The sequence below is a fragment of the Alosa pseudoharengus genome, unplaced genomic scaffold (assembly GCF_046254945.1).
Source record: "Alosa pseudoharengus isolate Yale_2024_CS ecotype anadromous, Long Island Sound unplaced genomic scaffold, YU_APseudo_1.1 YU_APseudo_1.1_scf_16, whole genome shotgun sequence".
NCBI lineage: Eukaryota > Metazoa > Chordata > Actinopteri > Clupeiformes > Clupeidae > Alosa > Alosa pseudoharengus.
The window spans coordinates 14407536-14424768 of NW_027468630.1; the positions used below are offsets into that span (position 1 = coordinate 14407536).

The window sequence follows — 17233 nt, forward strand, 5'->3', positions numbered from 1 at the left end:
TCAACTACACAAAACTTTACAGTGATCATCAAATACCCTCTAGATTTAAATGCACATCAGTCTCAACATTTAGCTATATAATAAAAGTCAAAAAGTAAATTAAATCCCATACCAAAACCGAAAATCGTCTGCGTTTGATAGCCTGGTATGCCGCTCCAAACAAAACGCATGTCTCACAATAACGTACAATGTAAGAAATAAAGGTCTGCCTCGAATAAGCCTACCTCAAATAAATACCTGTGCTTTGCAGCCTAAGTAAATAGCAGACCCTGGACATAATTTAGGATTTACGGAAAGTATGCAATCATACGATGTTGGACGCCTGGCGATGCTCTGGCCGTTTACTGTGCCTCTGACACCGCTGCCTCATTTGGATGGTAACTCCACAGGTGAGCGCAAAGATTGGATGTCGTGGATGCGTAAGTAAACTGTTTTTTGCTGAGTCCGCAGACAACATTCTCTTTAACCGTTACTTTACCATCTGCGGTGTACAACTCAAAGTAAAGACACCACATTTTAGATGAGTTGGGGACGTAATTGTCCGCTCAGGCTGACCGTTCTGTGCGTTATCTTCAATACTATCTTCAATATTATTTTCAAAACAGGGTGGCTATTGAGGGCTCTGGCTCCAGTCATTATTGTGGCTACTGGCTTTTATTGGCTTGATTTGGTCATGGGCCATCGCTAAAATACGTTTAGAGCACCCGCTGAGATGGCAAACAATAAAATAAAAAACAAACTAATCATAGACTGTAAAAATGCGCTACACTTGGCACTAAAAACCGAATAGTTTATTTATAGTTCGACTACGGATATTTCACGTCATGTTCGAATGCACATTTGCAGCAGGACAGCAGGCAGACCCACTGATCTATAATAGATCAGTGAGGCAGACCGCTCTTAGTTAGAGCCGCTGTGTTATCCAATGAAATTAAGTTGCGCTTCAGGCCGACTCCACTCGGACTCCATGCGCGTTCCCGATCAACTTTTTCTTCTTCTTGTTATGAGGCAAGGACTTTATGTGCATTATCGCCACCCTCTTACTGGAGGACGACTCTCTTTTTACAGAATATCCAATAAAAATCGACGTTGGTCCATGCGTCATTTCCAGCTTTGTAACTTGGCGCATGGTCAGAGCCGACTGGCGCTGGATCCGAACCCCAGTGTTCAAGATGGCGTTGACTATGAATTGGCCGGATTTACTAGCCTAGCCTCCACCATTTATTTGTATGGAGGGCGGGACTTAGTCACTCTCTCCAGTTATATATAATACCTCCATGGCAATGCCAGACCGAACTTTCCGACGTCAAATGTTGTGGGCGGGACTAAGTTTGGAATGGCACCCAGGCTACATTATTAGCGTAGATGTATAGTCCATCTTATACACACCCATAAAGCCAACAAAGAAAATGCAAAAATAGAGACTTTTGTGTAATTATTCCATATTTTGTGTAGTCATTCTATATCAGAACCTGACATACAATCCAAATAGTCTACAAGAAACCTCAGAAATGCATACTTTTATTGTCAGTATGCATTTTGGGTAACCAAAAGACCTATGGGGAGTTTCCATAGGGCATTACAAAACGCATGAGCATACCTTGGTAAACTAGATGTACCGCGTAGCGGTACAAAATATGACCGCCGCTCAGTCCTGCACATCCATTCCGCGAAAATAAATCATATTAATGAATTTGTCTCCATCTTCTACTCCATCCCCCACTCTTGAAACTTTTGTGTATGCTTGTTTGGAATGTGTGTTTGCACACATTCCGCACACAAAGTAGCCTACTGGCGCTGCAAAGGTGAATAGATTTGTTTCTGGGCCAAAAAATCTGTAACATTGTTATAAAACCTTTAAAATCTCTAAACAATCACAAGTAGGGCAGTTCATCATCCATCCATTGCAACTGGACTGATGAAAGGTACACCTGTAGGCTACATTGTATTTGGGAAAAGCAGAAGGTAGCAGCATAATGTATTTATTTATTTATTATTAAACTAAAACAATCCCTGTCAGTTCCATGCAGTTTTCAACAGCTATCAAGAAGAGAGGTCATGTCATGGATTTTTGTGAATGTTTCTTCTTCTACATATGCATAGGTTTAGTCATCTAGTTCAAATTATATTCAGCTTTATTGTCAATGCACAAATTAAATACCAGTAGTCTAAAACAAAATGCCGTTTTACCCAGTGGTGCAAATAACTGACATGTCCAAAAGGGCCTTCATGAAATGCGTTGCGAGACTGTTCATACACATTTTAACGGGCAAAGTTGAAGAGCTACTCTCCGTTATTGTTTGTGCAAATAATATGCTGATTCATGTTCCCTTGCATTTTGCAACCATGAGGTCCATGGTTAAGCTCAATCTTTTGACGCAATCTTTTGATTTTCACCCAGCCTAGTCCATGGTAGGCGCCCGATAGAAATATTGTTTAATTTTGCGATTGAGATATCCACGCACTGGCGCCCCCCCTGCGACGTGTTCGCCCCCCGGTTTTAGAGCTATTCTAAATGCAAAAATGCATAGACATTGCATGACAAAACCGTGACTGTTAACAAACTATAAGCTATATAAGGTAGGCCCTATGCTAGGCCTATTACACAACACAAATTGTCACCAGGCTATGCTGGCGATCCAAATAAAATCTCCGTTGGAACCAATGGCTTACACCTTACAGTATCAAGCTGCCACCTCTTGGCGAAAAGTTAATAGTTTTGCATATCAGTAGTAATACATTTCACGTAGCTGTGAATCACGGAAAGGGCGAATGAAGTGGACACTTCTAAATGGAACCCAACCCACTGTACAGTAACTCAAGGTCTGTGGCTAAAGCAGCCATAATGAAAGCGTTATCATTGTTTGGATACTTCACACACACGTGTTTTTTAATCGCATAGACTACAACTACCAAGCTGGAATCAAAGCACATCGACTCCCCTCTCACACCCTAAACACGCACTTCGAACAAACAAAAAGCGCCTCAGTCTCACGGAATAGCCATAGGCAAAACTGTATCTGACCGGTGTAACGTTGGTACTAAATCATCCATCGCAAAGAATGATTTTTGTAGCACGTGCAACAAATATGTGTAGGTACAGCCCTGCCCTGAATACATCTCAACGTGCGCTCTAAAACATCTGGTTTAAATGGAGATGTAGATCATCACGGGATCATAGACAGGTTATCTTTCAGGTAGCCTAGGCCTATATATTTTCCATTAAAAAACCATCACGTAGCGAACGTGTTGTGGCTAACTCACTTAGCTCCTGTTAGTAGCCTAGGTTATGGTCATAAGCAAATGAGATGACAGTCGAAAGATACAATTAGTGCTGTTATCGATTTGCTTGGTAGCCTATAAACGCATTTATGGTTTTCTACAAATACATCAATAATCAAATTGGCCTCCATCACTCAACTATGCTAACGGTAACATTATTTTACCTACGTTCTGCTATTGATAGGATTAACGTAGCCTACCTGCAGTAAAAAACAAGCATGTCCGATAAACATTCTCAGATTTATTTCGGCTTCAAGAGGAAATGGGAATTACATTTCATGCAGAAATCATCCTACCCTTAGACGTTCTCTGCGGTAAACTACTGTAGCCTACAGTCTTGTCCTTGTAGGAAGCATAGTGTCTTTCTAACCCACTTTAGATTAACTTCCAACAAAATTACGTCTCACTGCAACGATGCGCCATCTAGTGGACAAACGACTACTTATCGCCAATACTGGAAATGCAGCCATGATGATGATGATGAATATTTATTTTGGCTTTCTTTTAATCCTACTGAATTTGTAATTATGTATCAGCCGTTCTAATACCGATAGTATGTGGGTGCCTGTGTGTGTGTGTGCATGTGTATATGTGTGCACCACCATCTACAGGCCAATGAGTGTAGAGTCACTAAATGTACACATAACTTAATTTTTTAGACCCCCCCATGGATGAAATTCTACGAAACTTGGCATACCCCCAGAGAATGTCAGGTTAATCATACACATAAAATTTGGTGCAGTTCTGAACGTCTTTACTGAAGAGAGGGGCGATTAAAGCAGAATGATATTGCATTTTCATTTTTTACCGGGGGGGTGCAAATCACAAATGAGTGATTATGGGCTAAGTTGATGTGGGCCCTTGAGACCAACATACCATAAAAAATTCTTCATCCTCGGTGCCACGGTTCAGGTAGTTATTTAGGAAAAACTGCATTTTTTGGGTTTCGGGGGGCCCAGCGTGGAGGGGGAGTGGCCCCCGGGGACCAAACGAAATTTTTCCGTAAAAGTCTAGTGGGGCTACATACCCACCAAATTTCATGTGCCCCGATGTTTCGGTGCCCCGGGTATCGTTGACCAAAATTTCAGGAAGTAGATGACGGGAAAAAAAAAAAAAAAAAAAAAAAAAAAAAAAAAAAAACTTTGACAATCCCTATATGACCGCTTCGCTAGCTTCGCTAGCGGCGGTCATAATAATGGTCTAAAGTACTCATTTTTCTATATTGATCTACTTTTGCACACAGCTTCGCAAGACCTGGTGCTAGGGCTTAGTTGTGTTTCTAAAATCATATCAAGTGACCTAGAGGGCTGAAATGTGGTCAGTTCAGAGATGCTTGTTATCCGGCAGAACGAAAAAACAATATTCTAGGCTCTGTAACTCATGCTCGCATGCTCGTGCAGCGACCGGCAGCAAGTCACGTCTGTTCGTAAACTCTGTTTGTTTTTGTGATTGTGTCTTTACGCACCTTTTACACACAGTATTTAATGGCCAACAAAATATCTACTGCTGGACTTTTAACATACTTTATTGAGTTGACCAGAAAAGCATCAAATCATGGTGATAACCATCTTGTTCCTTCTGTGGACAGTGATCTATCTCGCGGAAGCGCTAACCGGGTTCACCAAACCGGAGCTTATAACATACAGCAGAGACTTTCTTCTCCAATGGAGTTACTTTCAGGATCTTCGTGGTGTGGATCTAGTGGTTCCCGATCTAAACTGTCTTGCCGATCAAACAATTGGAAAAAGGGATTCTACCGGCGCGTTTCCCCGCAAGATCAGGAAGCGAGGAAAGCGGGCTGGCCTGCGTCAAAGACTAAGGAAACAACCCCTTTCCCGTATCCCTTTGCCTTCCATAATTTTCTCGAATGCGCGGTCTCTTCGAAACAAGGTCGATGAGCTGCAAGCCAATGTCAGATTCCAACACGAATTCAGAGACGCTTGCTTGTTAGCGATCACAGAGACATGGTTGTTGGAGAGGGATTCGGACACCAAACTTGCCACTGACAGTTTTGGCTCACCCGTGCAGCTTGATTGGGATGCTGCTGCGACTGATATATCACGAGGGGGCGGGGTCTGCCTATACATGAACCAAAGATACTGCAAAAATGTTCTTGTAAGTGAAAGACTTTGCACTAAAGACATTGAACTGTTGTGCGTATCACTCCGCCCCCCTTATCTTCCTCGAGAGTTCCCCCAAATTTTTGTCATGGTTGTGTATATCCACCCAAGAGCAAACGCTGACAATGCCTCAGAGACTATATTGCAATCTACCCAAAAACTACAGGCAATATCACCCGACGCTCCAGTGCTGATCCTTAGGGATTTTAATCATTGTTCTCTTCAGAAAACCATTAGGGACTTTGACCAATATGTTAAGTGCCCTACCAGACTCAACAAAACGCTGGACTTGTGTTATGGCTCCATCAAAGGAGCATATAAAGCTATTCCCCTTCCTCCACTTGAGGGGGCCAACCATAATTATGACCGCCGCTAGCGAAGCTAGCGAAGCGGTCATATAGGGATTGTCAAATTTTTTTTTTTTTTTTTTTTTTTTTTTCCCGTCATCTACTTCCTGAAATTTTGGTCAACGATACCCGGGGCACCGAAACACCAGGGCACATGAAATTTGGTGGGTATGTAGCCCCACTAGACTTTTACGGAAAAATTTCGTTTGGTCCCCGGGGGCCACTCCCCCTCCGCGCTGGGCCCCCCGAAACCCAAAAAATGCAGTTTTTCCTCAATAACTACCTGAACCGTGGCACCGAGGATGAAGAAATTTTTATGGTATGTTGGTCTCAAGGGCCCACATCAACTTAGCCCATAATCACTCATTTGTGATTTGCACCCCCCCGGTAAAAAATGAAAATGCAATATCATTCTGCTTTAATCGCCCCTCTCTTCAGTAAAGACGTTCAGAACTGCACCAAATTTTATGTGTATGATTAACCTGACATTCTCTGGGGGTATGCCAAGTTTCGTAGAATTTCATCCATGGGGGGGTCTAAAAAATTAAGTTATGTGTACATTTAGTGACTCTACACTCACTGGCCTGTAGATGGTGGTGCACACATATACACATGCACACACACACACAGGCACCCACATACTATCGGTATTAGAACGGCCGATACATAATTACAAATTCAGTAGGATTAAAAGAAAGCCAAAATAAATATTCATCATCATCATCATGGCTGCATTTCCAGTATTGGCGATAAGTAGTCGTTTGTCCACTAGATGGCGCATCGTTGCAGTGAGACGTAATTTTGTTGGAAGTTAATCTTAAATGGGTTGGAAAGACACTATGCTTCCTACAAGGACAAGACTGTAGGCTACAGTAGTTTACCGCAGAGAACGTCTAAGGGTAGGATGATTTCTGCATGACATGTAATTCCCATTTCCTCTTGAAGCCGAAATAAATCTGAGAATGTTTATCGGACATGCTTGTTTTTTACTGCAGGTAGGCTACGTTAATCCTATCAATAGCAGAACGTAGGTAAAATAATGTTACTGTTAGCATGGTTGAGTGATGGAGGCCAATTTGATTATTGATGTATTTGTAGAAAACCATAAATGCGTTTATAAGCTACCAAGCAAATCGATAACAGCACTAATTGTATCTTTCGACTGTCATCTCATTTGCTTATGACCATAACCTAGGCTACTAACAGGAGCTAAGTGAGTTAGCCACAACACGTTCGCTACGTGATGGTTTTTTAATGGAAAATATAGCAGTGCTATAGGCTACCTGAAAGATAACCTGTCTATGATCCCGTGATGATCTACAATCTCCATTTAAACCAGATGTTTTAGAGCGCACGTTGAGATGTATTCAGGGCAGGGCTGTACCTACACATATTTGTTGCACGTGCTACAAAAATCATTCTTTGCGATGAATGATTTAGTGCCAACGTTATAAGGGTCAGATACAGTTTTGCCTATGGCTATTCCGTGAGACTGAGGCGCTTTTTGTTTGTTCGAAGTGCGTGTTTAGGGTGTGAGAGGGGAGTCGATGTGCTTTGATTCCAGCTTGGTAGTTGTAGTCTATGCGATTAAAAAACACGTGTGTGTGAAGTATCCAAACAATGATAACGCTTTCATTATGGCTGCTTTAGCCACAGACCTTGAGCTACTGTACAGTGGGTTGGGTTCCGTTTAGAAGTGTCCACTTCATTCGCCCTTTCCGTGATTCACAGCTACGTGAAATGTATTACTACTGATATGCAAAACTATTAACTTTTTCGCCAAGAGGTGGCAGCTTGATACTGTAAGGTGTAAGCCATTGGTTCCAACGGAGATTTTATTTGGGTCGCCAGCATAGCCTAGCGACAATTTGTGTTGTGTAATAGGCCTAGCATAGGGCCTACCTTATATAGCTTATAGTTTGTTAACAGTCACGGTTTTGTCATAACTCCCTCTATGCATTTTTGCATTTAGAATAGCTCTAAAACCGGGGGGCGAACACGTCGCAGGGGGGGCGCCAGTGCGTGGATATCTCAATCGCAAAATTAAACAATATTTCTATCGGGCGCCTACCATGGACTAGGCTGGGTGAAAATCAAAAGATTGCGTCAAAAGATTGAGCTTAACCATTGACCTCATGGTTGCAAAATGCAAGGGAACATGAATCAGCATATTATTTGCACAAACAATAACGGAGAGTAGCTCTTCAACTTTGCCCGTTAAAATGTGTATGAACAGTCTCGCAACGCATTTCATGAAGGCCCTTTGGACATGTCAGTTATTTGCACCACTGGGAAAAACGGCATTTTGTTTTAGACTACTGGTATTTCATTTGTGCATTGACAATAAAGCTGAATATCATTTGAACTAGATGACTAAACTTATGCATATGTAGAAGAAGAAACATTCACAAAAATCCATGACATGACCTCTCTTCTTGATAGCTGTTGAAAACTGCATGGAACTGACAGGGATTGTTTTGTTTAATAATAAATAAATAAATACATTATGCTGCTACCTTCTGCTTTTCCCAAATACAATGTAGCCTACAGGTGTACCTTTCATCAGTCCAGTTGCAATGGATGGACTGTGAAGAACTGCCCTACTTGAGATTGTTTAGAGATTTTAAAGGTTTTATAACAATGTTACAGATTTTTTGGCCCAGAAACAAATCTATTCACCTTTGCAGCGCCAGTAGGCTACTTTGTGTGCGGAATGTGTGCAAACACACATTTCAAACAAGCATACACAAAAGTTTCAAGAGTGGGGAATGGAGTAGAAGATGGAGACAAATTCATTAATATGATTTATTTTCGCGGAATGGATGTGCAGGACTGAGCGGCGGTCATATTTTGTACCGCTACGCGGTACATCTAGTTGTATTCAGCTTATCCCATCATACTGCACTGCACTGCAGAGGGGAAAACGGTCACCAAGCGGGTTAAAGTCAGGACTGATGAATCCATACTGAGTCTGCAGGGCTGCTGTGAGTGTACAGACTGGGAAATGTTTAAGCAATCCTGTTCGGACATTGACGTTCTCACAGATGTTGTCAGTTGTTATGTCACCTTTTGTGAAGATAATGTTATTCCTGAAAAAACTGTAAAGGTGTAGGCTACCCAAATAGTAAACCATGGGTGACGAAAGCACTCAGGGCACTCCTAGGCATTTAGAGCAGGGAACCTTCCAGACCTTGAAAAACTAAAAAAGGAAGTTAAACATGAAATCGCAAGAGCAAAGCGGAGCTATAAAGAAAAGCTAGAGGACCAACTGGGGAACAATAATTTAGGCTCTGCTTGGGATAGCATGAAAACCATAATCGGAACAAAGGAAATAAGAAATTCTAAATTGGTGCTGGATGGGTTCACATGTGATAGAAAGCTGGCACTGACGTTGAATGAGTTTTATCTGAGGTTTGACACACCCACATTTAAAAAAACAACCTAATGGATAGTGCCCCAACGCCCTTTGATTTGCATGCCGTAGTAGATATCTTCAGACACTCAAAGGTTAAGAAGAGCCCCGGGCCTGATAACATAGGGGGTCGCCTACTCACTTTGTGTGCTGAATAACTTGGTCCAATATTTTATTACATATTTCAGCTCTCCCTGAGCCAACAGAGAGTCCCCAAAATTTGGAAAAATTCGACTATTGTTCCAGTGGCCAAAATCAGTCGCCCTAAGGTTTTAAATGATTTTAGACCAATTGCCTTGACCTCATTGGTGATGAAATGTTTTGAAAAACTAATGAAAAGGGTGCTCCTTATCAAAACAGAGAATCTATTGGACCCACAACAATTTGCTTATAGGGCCAGGCGGGGGTTGAGGATGCTACAGCCGCTCTGCTTAATCTGATACTTAACTCATTGAATGCCAAGCTGTTTTCGGGAGCTTTGTCCTAGAGTGCCAGCAATCTAGACCATTGTTGATGATTTTTGTACAGCCACAGCATATTCTGTGTTATAGCTATGAACACATACAATGGCTTGTTTAAAAGGTGAGACTTTAAGCTCTCGGTGGGTGCAAACCGTGTATTCCTACACGCCTCTGTTCCTGAGAAATCCCAAGCTAAACAGTGGCTAGTTTTCATCAAAATCCATTTTTAGAAATGGAGATCTTTCATGAAATATGAAGTGTTGCCTGTTACTTACTTGTGTAAACTTTCCGGGAAGTGATCAGCGAGATCTGGCGAGACTGCCACCTAGTGATAGACCCACGAAAATGGCCTGGTTTTGCCCTGACGTGCAGGCGTCACTGATTCGACCCAAAGCGGCAACCGAGTTATGATAAAATGTCCAGATTGTGCATTTTCATGAGTTTTCGATCGTCATATATTTCATTTCCATTAATCACAGAGTTCCCAAAATCACATATAAGGTGTGTTAGAGTGTCTAGTTTCGTTTTTGGCACTCAACGCATGGCACTCAATGAGTTAAGCACCTTGAAGGTAGCAACACTCATGCCAAAATTTTATTTGTCGATTTTTCATCAGCCTTTAACACTATTCAACCACACATTTTAGTTGATAAGCTGTTAAGTAATTTTGATTTAGATTTCAGTTTAGTGGGTTGGATTTTGGATTTTTTTATGGACAGAACTCAGAGAGTAAGGGTGAATGGGGTACTGGAGATACTGTCCTCTACAGGGTCACCACAGGGTTGTGTCCTGTCCCCTCTTTTATACATTTTATACACTGATGACTGTCGCAGCCAGCATACTGTACAAACAGACATATTGCAGATGACTCAGTTATTGTCAGTCTTTTAAATGGAAAAGAATCTGAGCATGGTCCTGTTTTAAACGATTTTATAGCCTGGTGTGATAGTGCTCACTTACACTTGAATGTATCCAAAACTAAGGACATGGTCATTGATTTTAGGCGCAACCCTCCCCCTACCCAGGTCACTGCTATAAATGATTAACCTGTAGAGGTAGTGGGCTCATATAAATACCTGGGAAGCATAATTGATGACAGGCTAAATTTTAATCTTAACATAGAGAATATCTGCAAGAAAGGCCAACAGCGACTCTTCTGCCTCCGTAAAATGGCAAAATTCAACGTGGATAAAACCATATTTTATAAATCATTGAATCTGAAATCTCCGTTCCTGTGGTAGTTTTGGGTCGTTTAAGAGGGGTCTAAAGACATTCCTATTCAACATATACTTAGTTGTTTAAGCGCTTATGTGTTATGGTTTGTATAATGTTGTTTTATTTCAATTAGGCTGTTAATTAATTTGACATTATTGTTTATTATTGAAATTCTCCTTAATGTTGTCTTAGCATGTCATTGTTTTTATACTATTGATTGAATGGACATTATTGTTTTATTATTGCCTTTCCCCTTTTTTCCATTGCTTTTTATTAGGCTATTGATTGAATTTATATTATTGTGTATTATAACTATTCTCCTTATTATATTTGACCTACATTCTAATCAGTTCCCTGTTCAATTTTAAATATTATTATGTTGTTTGTATTTATGTGTCGCTTTGGACAAAGGCGTCTGCTAAATCCATAACCATAACCATAACCATATCAGTACAGTAGATTTGTCCAAAAAAGGCAGAATCTATTTTATCAGCAAATGGTCATCCTCTTCACCCTGAGTTTCTGTTGCTACCTTCTAAGTCATGCTTCAGATTCCCTGCAGTTAAAACCAATAGATATAGACATTCATTTGTTCCCAGTGCCATTTCTCTAACTTGAACTCGGGGCTGACATCATGGTGTTTTTGGTGCACAGTGTGAGGTATGATTTCCTCATGTATGAAGGTACTCCATGGAGAGCAGAAAGTGTTTCCTGTTTTTATTGTATTTTATTTATTTATTTATTTATTTTTTTGCCTGTATACAGACTGCACTGCTTATCTGCATGTATGTTTTCTTCACCCATTGGGTGTTCATGTTGTCATGTTGTACTTTTTGTCCTATGTTGTCTATGGATGTCTTGCTGCAAACCAAATCGCCCTTAGGGGACAATAAAAGTTTTAAGTAAGTAAGTAAGTAAAGATGTCCAGCATTTGATGGTAGGCCAAAAGAGGTGGAACACACTGCCCTCTGAAGTAGGCAGTGCAATGTTGGGGGGGAAAGCCTAGAAATGGTTATGGGAAGATTTTAAAAGAGAGACTGGCACTCTTGCACTCTACTAACATTTGTATGGTCCAAGGCAAGACTACTTTTACTTTTATACTTTAAGTAAATGTTACTTTTACTTGAGTAAAAAAGGTTAAATCAGTACTTCTACTTTTACCAGAGTATTTTTTTAAAAAGTATTTGTACTTCTACTTGAGTACGCCATCTCTGGGTCTCTGCTATCATCATTTTTGTATGCTTGAGGTTTTCCTTTTAAGCCCTAACTGATGGTTGCCATGACACCTCAGCTCAGCCAGACATATCCAGTTCACATTGGTCATGTGACTCGCACGCGGAAAGGGAAAACTACAACGCTCAAAATAACTCTCTACAATCAGATGATTAGGAGTTGGATCATGTTACGTAAAAACAAATAAAAGTAGATTTTGCAAATTTGAATCATTGTCATTTTAATTTTCTTTGCTGTTTCATCCAAAAGCATTGAATTGTGCTCACATCTTACACACACACACAGACACACACACACACACACACACATGTTCACTGTCTAGGCTGCACCTGAGCGTACACACACACACACATACACACACACACACGTTCACCGTCTAGGCTGCACCTGAGCATACACACACACACACACACACACACACACGTTCACTGTCTAGGCTGTACCTGATCATACACACACACAGACACACACACACACACGTTCACTGTCTAGGCTGCACCTGAGCATACACACACACACAAACACACACACTCACACACACACGTTCACTGTCTAGGCTGCACCTGAGCATACACACACACACACACACACACACACACACACACACACACAGACATACACACACACGTTCACTGTCTGGGCTGCACCTGAGCATACACACAGTCCTGTGTGGGCCCTGAGGGCTCATAATCCTCCTGCCTCCTCTGGGTGATGTCCACCACCGCATAGTGCAGCTCCTCTGGGGCAGCTGGGGAGAGAGAGGGAGAGAGAGGGAGGGAGAGAGAGAGAGAGACAGAGAGAGGGAGGGAGAGATAGAGAGAAAGAGAGGGAGGGAGAGAGGGGATAGAGAGAGGGAGGGAGAGAGAGAGAGAGGGAGGGAGAGATGGAGAGTGAGGGAGGGAGAGAGAGGGAGAGGGAGGGAGGGAGAGAGATGGATAGTGAGAGGGAGGGAGAGATGGAGAGGGAGAGAGATGGAGGGAAAGAGATGGATAGATGAAGAGAGAGGGAGAGGTGGAGAGAGGGATGGAGAGATGGAGGGAGATAGGGAGGGTTAGAGATGGAGGGAGAGAGAGATGAGTGTGTGTTACTATGTGTGTGGAGGTTTGTGTGTGTATGTGTGTGTGTGTGTGTAGTAAAGGGAGAGCATGTCTAACCTGGTGTGTGTGTGTTCTTCCTCCTGTAGAAGTAAAACACGCCTCCGGCCACACACACACACATCAGGAGAAAAACCAGAGACACTAATGCAGGAACTACAGGGTTTAAACCTGAAAGAGAACACACACACACACACACACATCAGGAGGAGAACCAGAGACACTAATGCGGGAACAACAGGGTTTAAACCTAAAAGACAAAACGCGCACACACACACACACAAAGTGGAGCACCATAGACACTAATGCAGGCAGCACAGGGTTTAAACCTGAAAGACAAAACGCACACACACACACACACACACACACACATACAGTGGAGCACTATAGACACTAATGCAGGCAGCACAGGGTTTAAATCTGAAGGACAAAATAAACACACACACACACACTGTTGAATCCCTGCATTGTTGAGACATGAAAGATGTGTTTTTGTGTCTTTGTGTCACATGGTGTTTATCCAATATGAACCCTACTCATATCCTACTCATAAAGCCATCTGTGTACCAAATACACGGTGCTGAACGCTACTCATGTAGGCATGTGTACCAATCACACGGTGCTGAACCCTAATCATGTAGGCATGTGTACCAATCACACGGTGCTGAACCCTACTCATGTAGGCATGTGTACCAATCACACGGTGCTGAACGCTATGTAGGCATGTGTACCAATCACACGGTGCTGAACGCTATGTAGGCATGTGTACCAATCACACGGTGCTGAACCCTACTCATGTAGGCATGTGTACCAATCACACGGTGCTGAACCCTACTCATGTAGGCATGTGTACCAATCACACGGTGCTGAACCCTAATCATGTGGCCCAGAGGCTCTGTACCAATAATGATGATGGCTGCTGAGTCTGATCTGGATGCAGTGACTTACCTGCAATGATTAGTTGAAGGTTATGTAACTTATTAAAGCTCCAGAAATAATAATTATATTAAATTACTTTATTAATAATAATAAAGTAATTTACCTTTTATGGTCAGCTGTACTGTGAGTTCCTCTCCTCTCCCTGTTGCCTCCTCAGTGATCTCCACTCTGTATGTTCCTTCGTCTCTCTTCTCTGCAGGGTTGATAATCATGGTCCCATTATCAGGAACAAACTGCCACCTCTGGAGGACTGATGTGGTGTTGAACTCCTCATAGAACACTGACTTGGAATTTCTGAATTTAAAAACAGCTTTGTCATTATAACGGAGGCTCAGATGATGTCCTTTGGTGTTCCTCATCAGCTGCAGGTACACAGGTTCTCCCAGAGCCCCATAACATGGAGCATTCTGAGTAGCATCACAGTCCAGACCTGCATTAAGAGAGGAGATTCATTCTCATAATTTGAACATGTCAGTATGAATGAGCTTTATTCGTCAATAAGAGTCCCAGAGCTGAACAGAAACCCGTAAAATGTTTCAAAAATTTTAATGACAAAAATAAAGTCCGTAAATTTACAATAAAAGACTGCCATTTACACACATCAAATGCAGTTAACCCACTGATTAGAATAGAATAGAGAGTGTTCATTGATTAGAATAGAATAGGGAGTGTTCATTGATTAGAATAGAATAGAGAGTGTTCATTGTTACTGTACAATGTAACAACATTAAGTTTGTAGCCTCTATATTCGATGCCATGAAGAATAATACATAAGATTAATATCAATACATTCATAAACAGTATAACATAAACAGATTCATATCAATATCTTCATAAACAGTTTATCATAAACAGGGCCCAACATATATTATACATATTGAATTAGTTCAGATCATGTGCAATGCAACACAATCAAAACAGCACTAAAGTTCTCAGATACACATGAATACATAACACACTCACACATAGACACATCTACTCAAACATACACATACGTACAGATAGACATGAATACAGTGCACACCCACACACACACAAATCTACTAAAACATACACACACACATACACAAATGTACTCAAACATACTCACATGTACACACACACAAACAAATATACACACACGTACACACAGTGAGACTGCTGGGGAGGTGACACTCACCATGCGCTGACATCATCATCATCATCAGCAGCAGCAGAATGCCAGTGTGCCTGTCTGCCTGTAGGGGGCGGTGTGTCCGTTCTGCTCCACTGCTCCTGGTGGCCATTGGACTCTGGCGCGCTGATGTCATACCCCTGGCCTGCACCCTGGTGTCTGCTGTCCAGTCAGCCCAGTGGTGTAGTGGACAAACTGCAGACAGTCTTATCTGTTAGCCTAGAGACAGTCAGCCTAGAGACAACTGTATCAGTTATCTTGCATACAGTCGTATCTGTAAGCTCTGTCGTGCTGGAGACGTCTTCTGTTGGCTTGTGGTGGTGTTGCACTGGGGACGGTCTTCTGTTGGGTGGTGGTGTTGCGCTGTGGACGGTCTTCTCTTGGGTGCTGACGTGCTGGAGACGGTATTCTGCTGGGTGGTGGTGTTGCACTGCGGACGGTCTTCTCTTGGGTGCTGACGTGCTGGAGACAGTATTCTGCTGGCTTGTGGTGGCGTGACTCGCTGAAGCTTCCTCTTTTGATCGGTGACCTCGCTGCCTCTCTCGCTCCCTCTCTCTGCTCTCTTCCCCCTTTCAGCTGCCTTTCCTCTTTCTGTTGTTCTTGTGCTATCTTTCCTCCTTTCTTCTGAAACACACACACACACACACACACTCACACAAACACACACACACACGGACTGGTCTTCAAAATAAACACTGTGACACAGACAATAAAGGTGTCACAGTGTGTGTGTGTGAGATGCTAGTAGAGTGTGTGTTGGTGTGTGAGATGCTAGTAGAGTGTGTGTTGGTATGTGAGATGCTAGTAGAGTGTGTGTTGGTATGTGAGATGCTAGTAGAGTGTGTGTTGGTATGTGAGATGCTAGTAGAGTGTGTGTTGGTATGTGAGATGCTAGTAGAGTGTGTGTTGGTGTGTTAAGAGGCTAGTGGAATGTGTGTTGGTTTGTGAGAGGCTATACTACAAGTCTGAGTGTGTGTTGGTGTTTTAAGAGGCTAGTGGAGTGTGTGTTGGTGTGTGAGAGGCTATACTACAAGTCAGATTGTGTGTTGGTGTGTTAAGATGCTATACTATAAGTCAGATTGTGTGTTGGTGTGTTAAGATGCTATACTATAAGTCAGAGTGTGTGTGTGTGTGTGAGAGGCTATACTGTAAGTCAGAGTGTGTGTTGGTATGTTAGGAGGCTATACTATAAGTCAGGGTGTGTGTGTGTTGGTATGTTAAACTAAATTAGCTTACGTAAGCTAGCAGGCTAACGGTATAAATTCGTTTTACGGCCGGCAGATATATCAGACCAGACGCTATTAATGGTTACAACAATGGCATAATCAGATAGTAAATTGTTTATTTCTCATCTCTAATCTACAAATCTAAGCAAAATAAGGTCACACAAATGACATTTTAAACAGATTCAGCAGCCATTACCGATGTCATCCGCCATGTTTGTTTACCTTTCACAGCTGTTTCAGACGTTGCCGCAAGGGATTATGGGTAGGAGGGAGCATGAAATGTGCATCGATGCTGCCTCCAAAAATGACCGTTATTTGGGAATTCTAAGATATCTTAAAAGGCAGCAGAATTAATTTTTTCGGTTTCGAACCGCACTTGCTGCCTTGCTCCCCAGTTAGATATCTTAAAAGGCAGCAACTTTACCCGTTTCGAACACACCCTAAGTGTGACGGGCCTTTTTGCACACTGATGCAATGACATTGTTGTCGTGGTTACTGTGTTAAAACGAGACACGGCAGGACAATATAGTTGTGTAATGCACTAGGAGGAGGAGCACTAGGGAGGAGGAGCACTAGGGAGGAGGATTACTAGGGAGGAGGACGAGGGAGGAGGACTAGGGAGGAGCGCTAGGGAGGAGCACTAGTGAGCACTAGGGAGGAACACTAGGGAGGAGGAGCACTAGGGAGGAGCACTAGGGATATTTGTAACATTAATGACTAATTTCACAGCTGTGAAAAAACTCCACTTCCC

At 42.2% G+C, this 17233-nt stretch overlaps 1 protein-coding gene across 1 annotated transcript; it reads right to left on the reverse strand.

The window, feature by feature from the left end:
* Positions 1-12294: 12294 nt before the first annotated feature.
* On the reverse strand, positions 12295-15840 carry LOC143126206 (uncharacterized). Its single transcript, XM_076288118.1, has 4 exons — positions 15263-15840; positions 14207-14533; positions 13225-13335; positions 12295-12818 (listed from the first exon to the last, which is right to left on the reverse strand). Exons 1-4 carry the CDS (start codon positions 15390-15392, stop codon positions 12700-12702), a joined length of 687 nt encoding a protein of 228 aa, XP_076144233.1. The 5' UTR covers positions 15393-15840; the 3' UTR covers positions 12295-12699.
* Between the last annotated feature and the right edge of the window lie 1393 nt (positions 15841-17233).

What these genes read in the sequence shown, in the direction of transcription:
- LOC143126206 (XM_076288118.1), bottom strand. Translation starts at nt 15,392, where the DNA reads ATGACATCAGCGCGCCAGAGTCCAATGGCCACCAGGAGCAGTGGAGCA. An exon ending in AGTACAGCTGACCATAAAAG is followed by an intron (nt 13,336 to 14,206) that starts GTAAATTACTTT and finishes GTTCTCTTTCAG; the next exon opens with GTTTAAACCCTGTAGTTCCT. An exon ending in GAAGAACACACACACACCAG is followed by an intron (nt 12,819 to 13,224) that starts GTTAGACATGCT and finishes CTCTCTCCCCAG; the next exon opens with CTGCCCCAGAGGAGCTGCAC.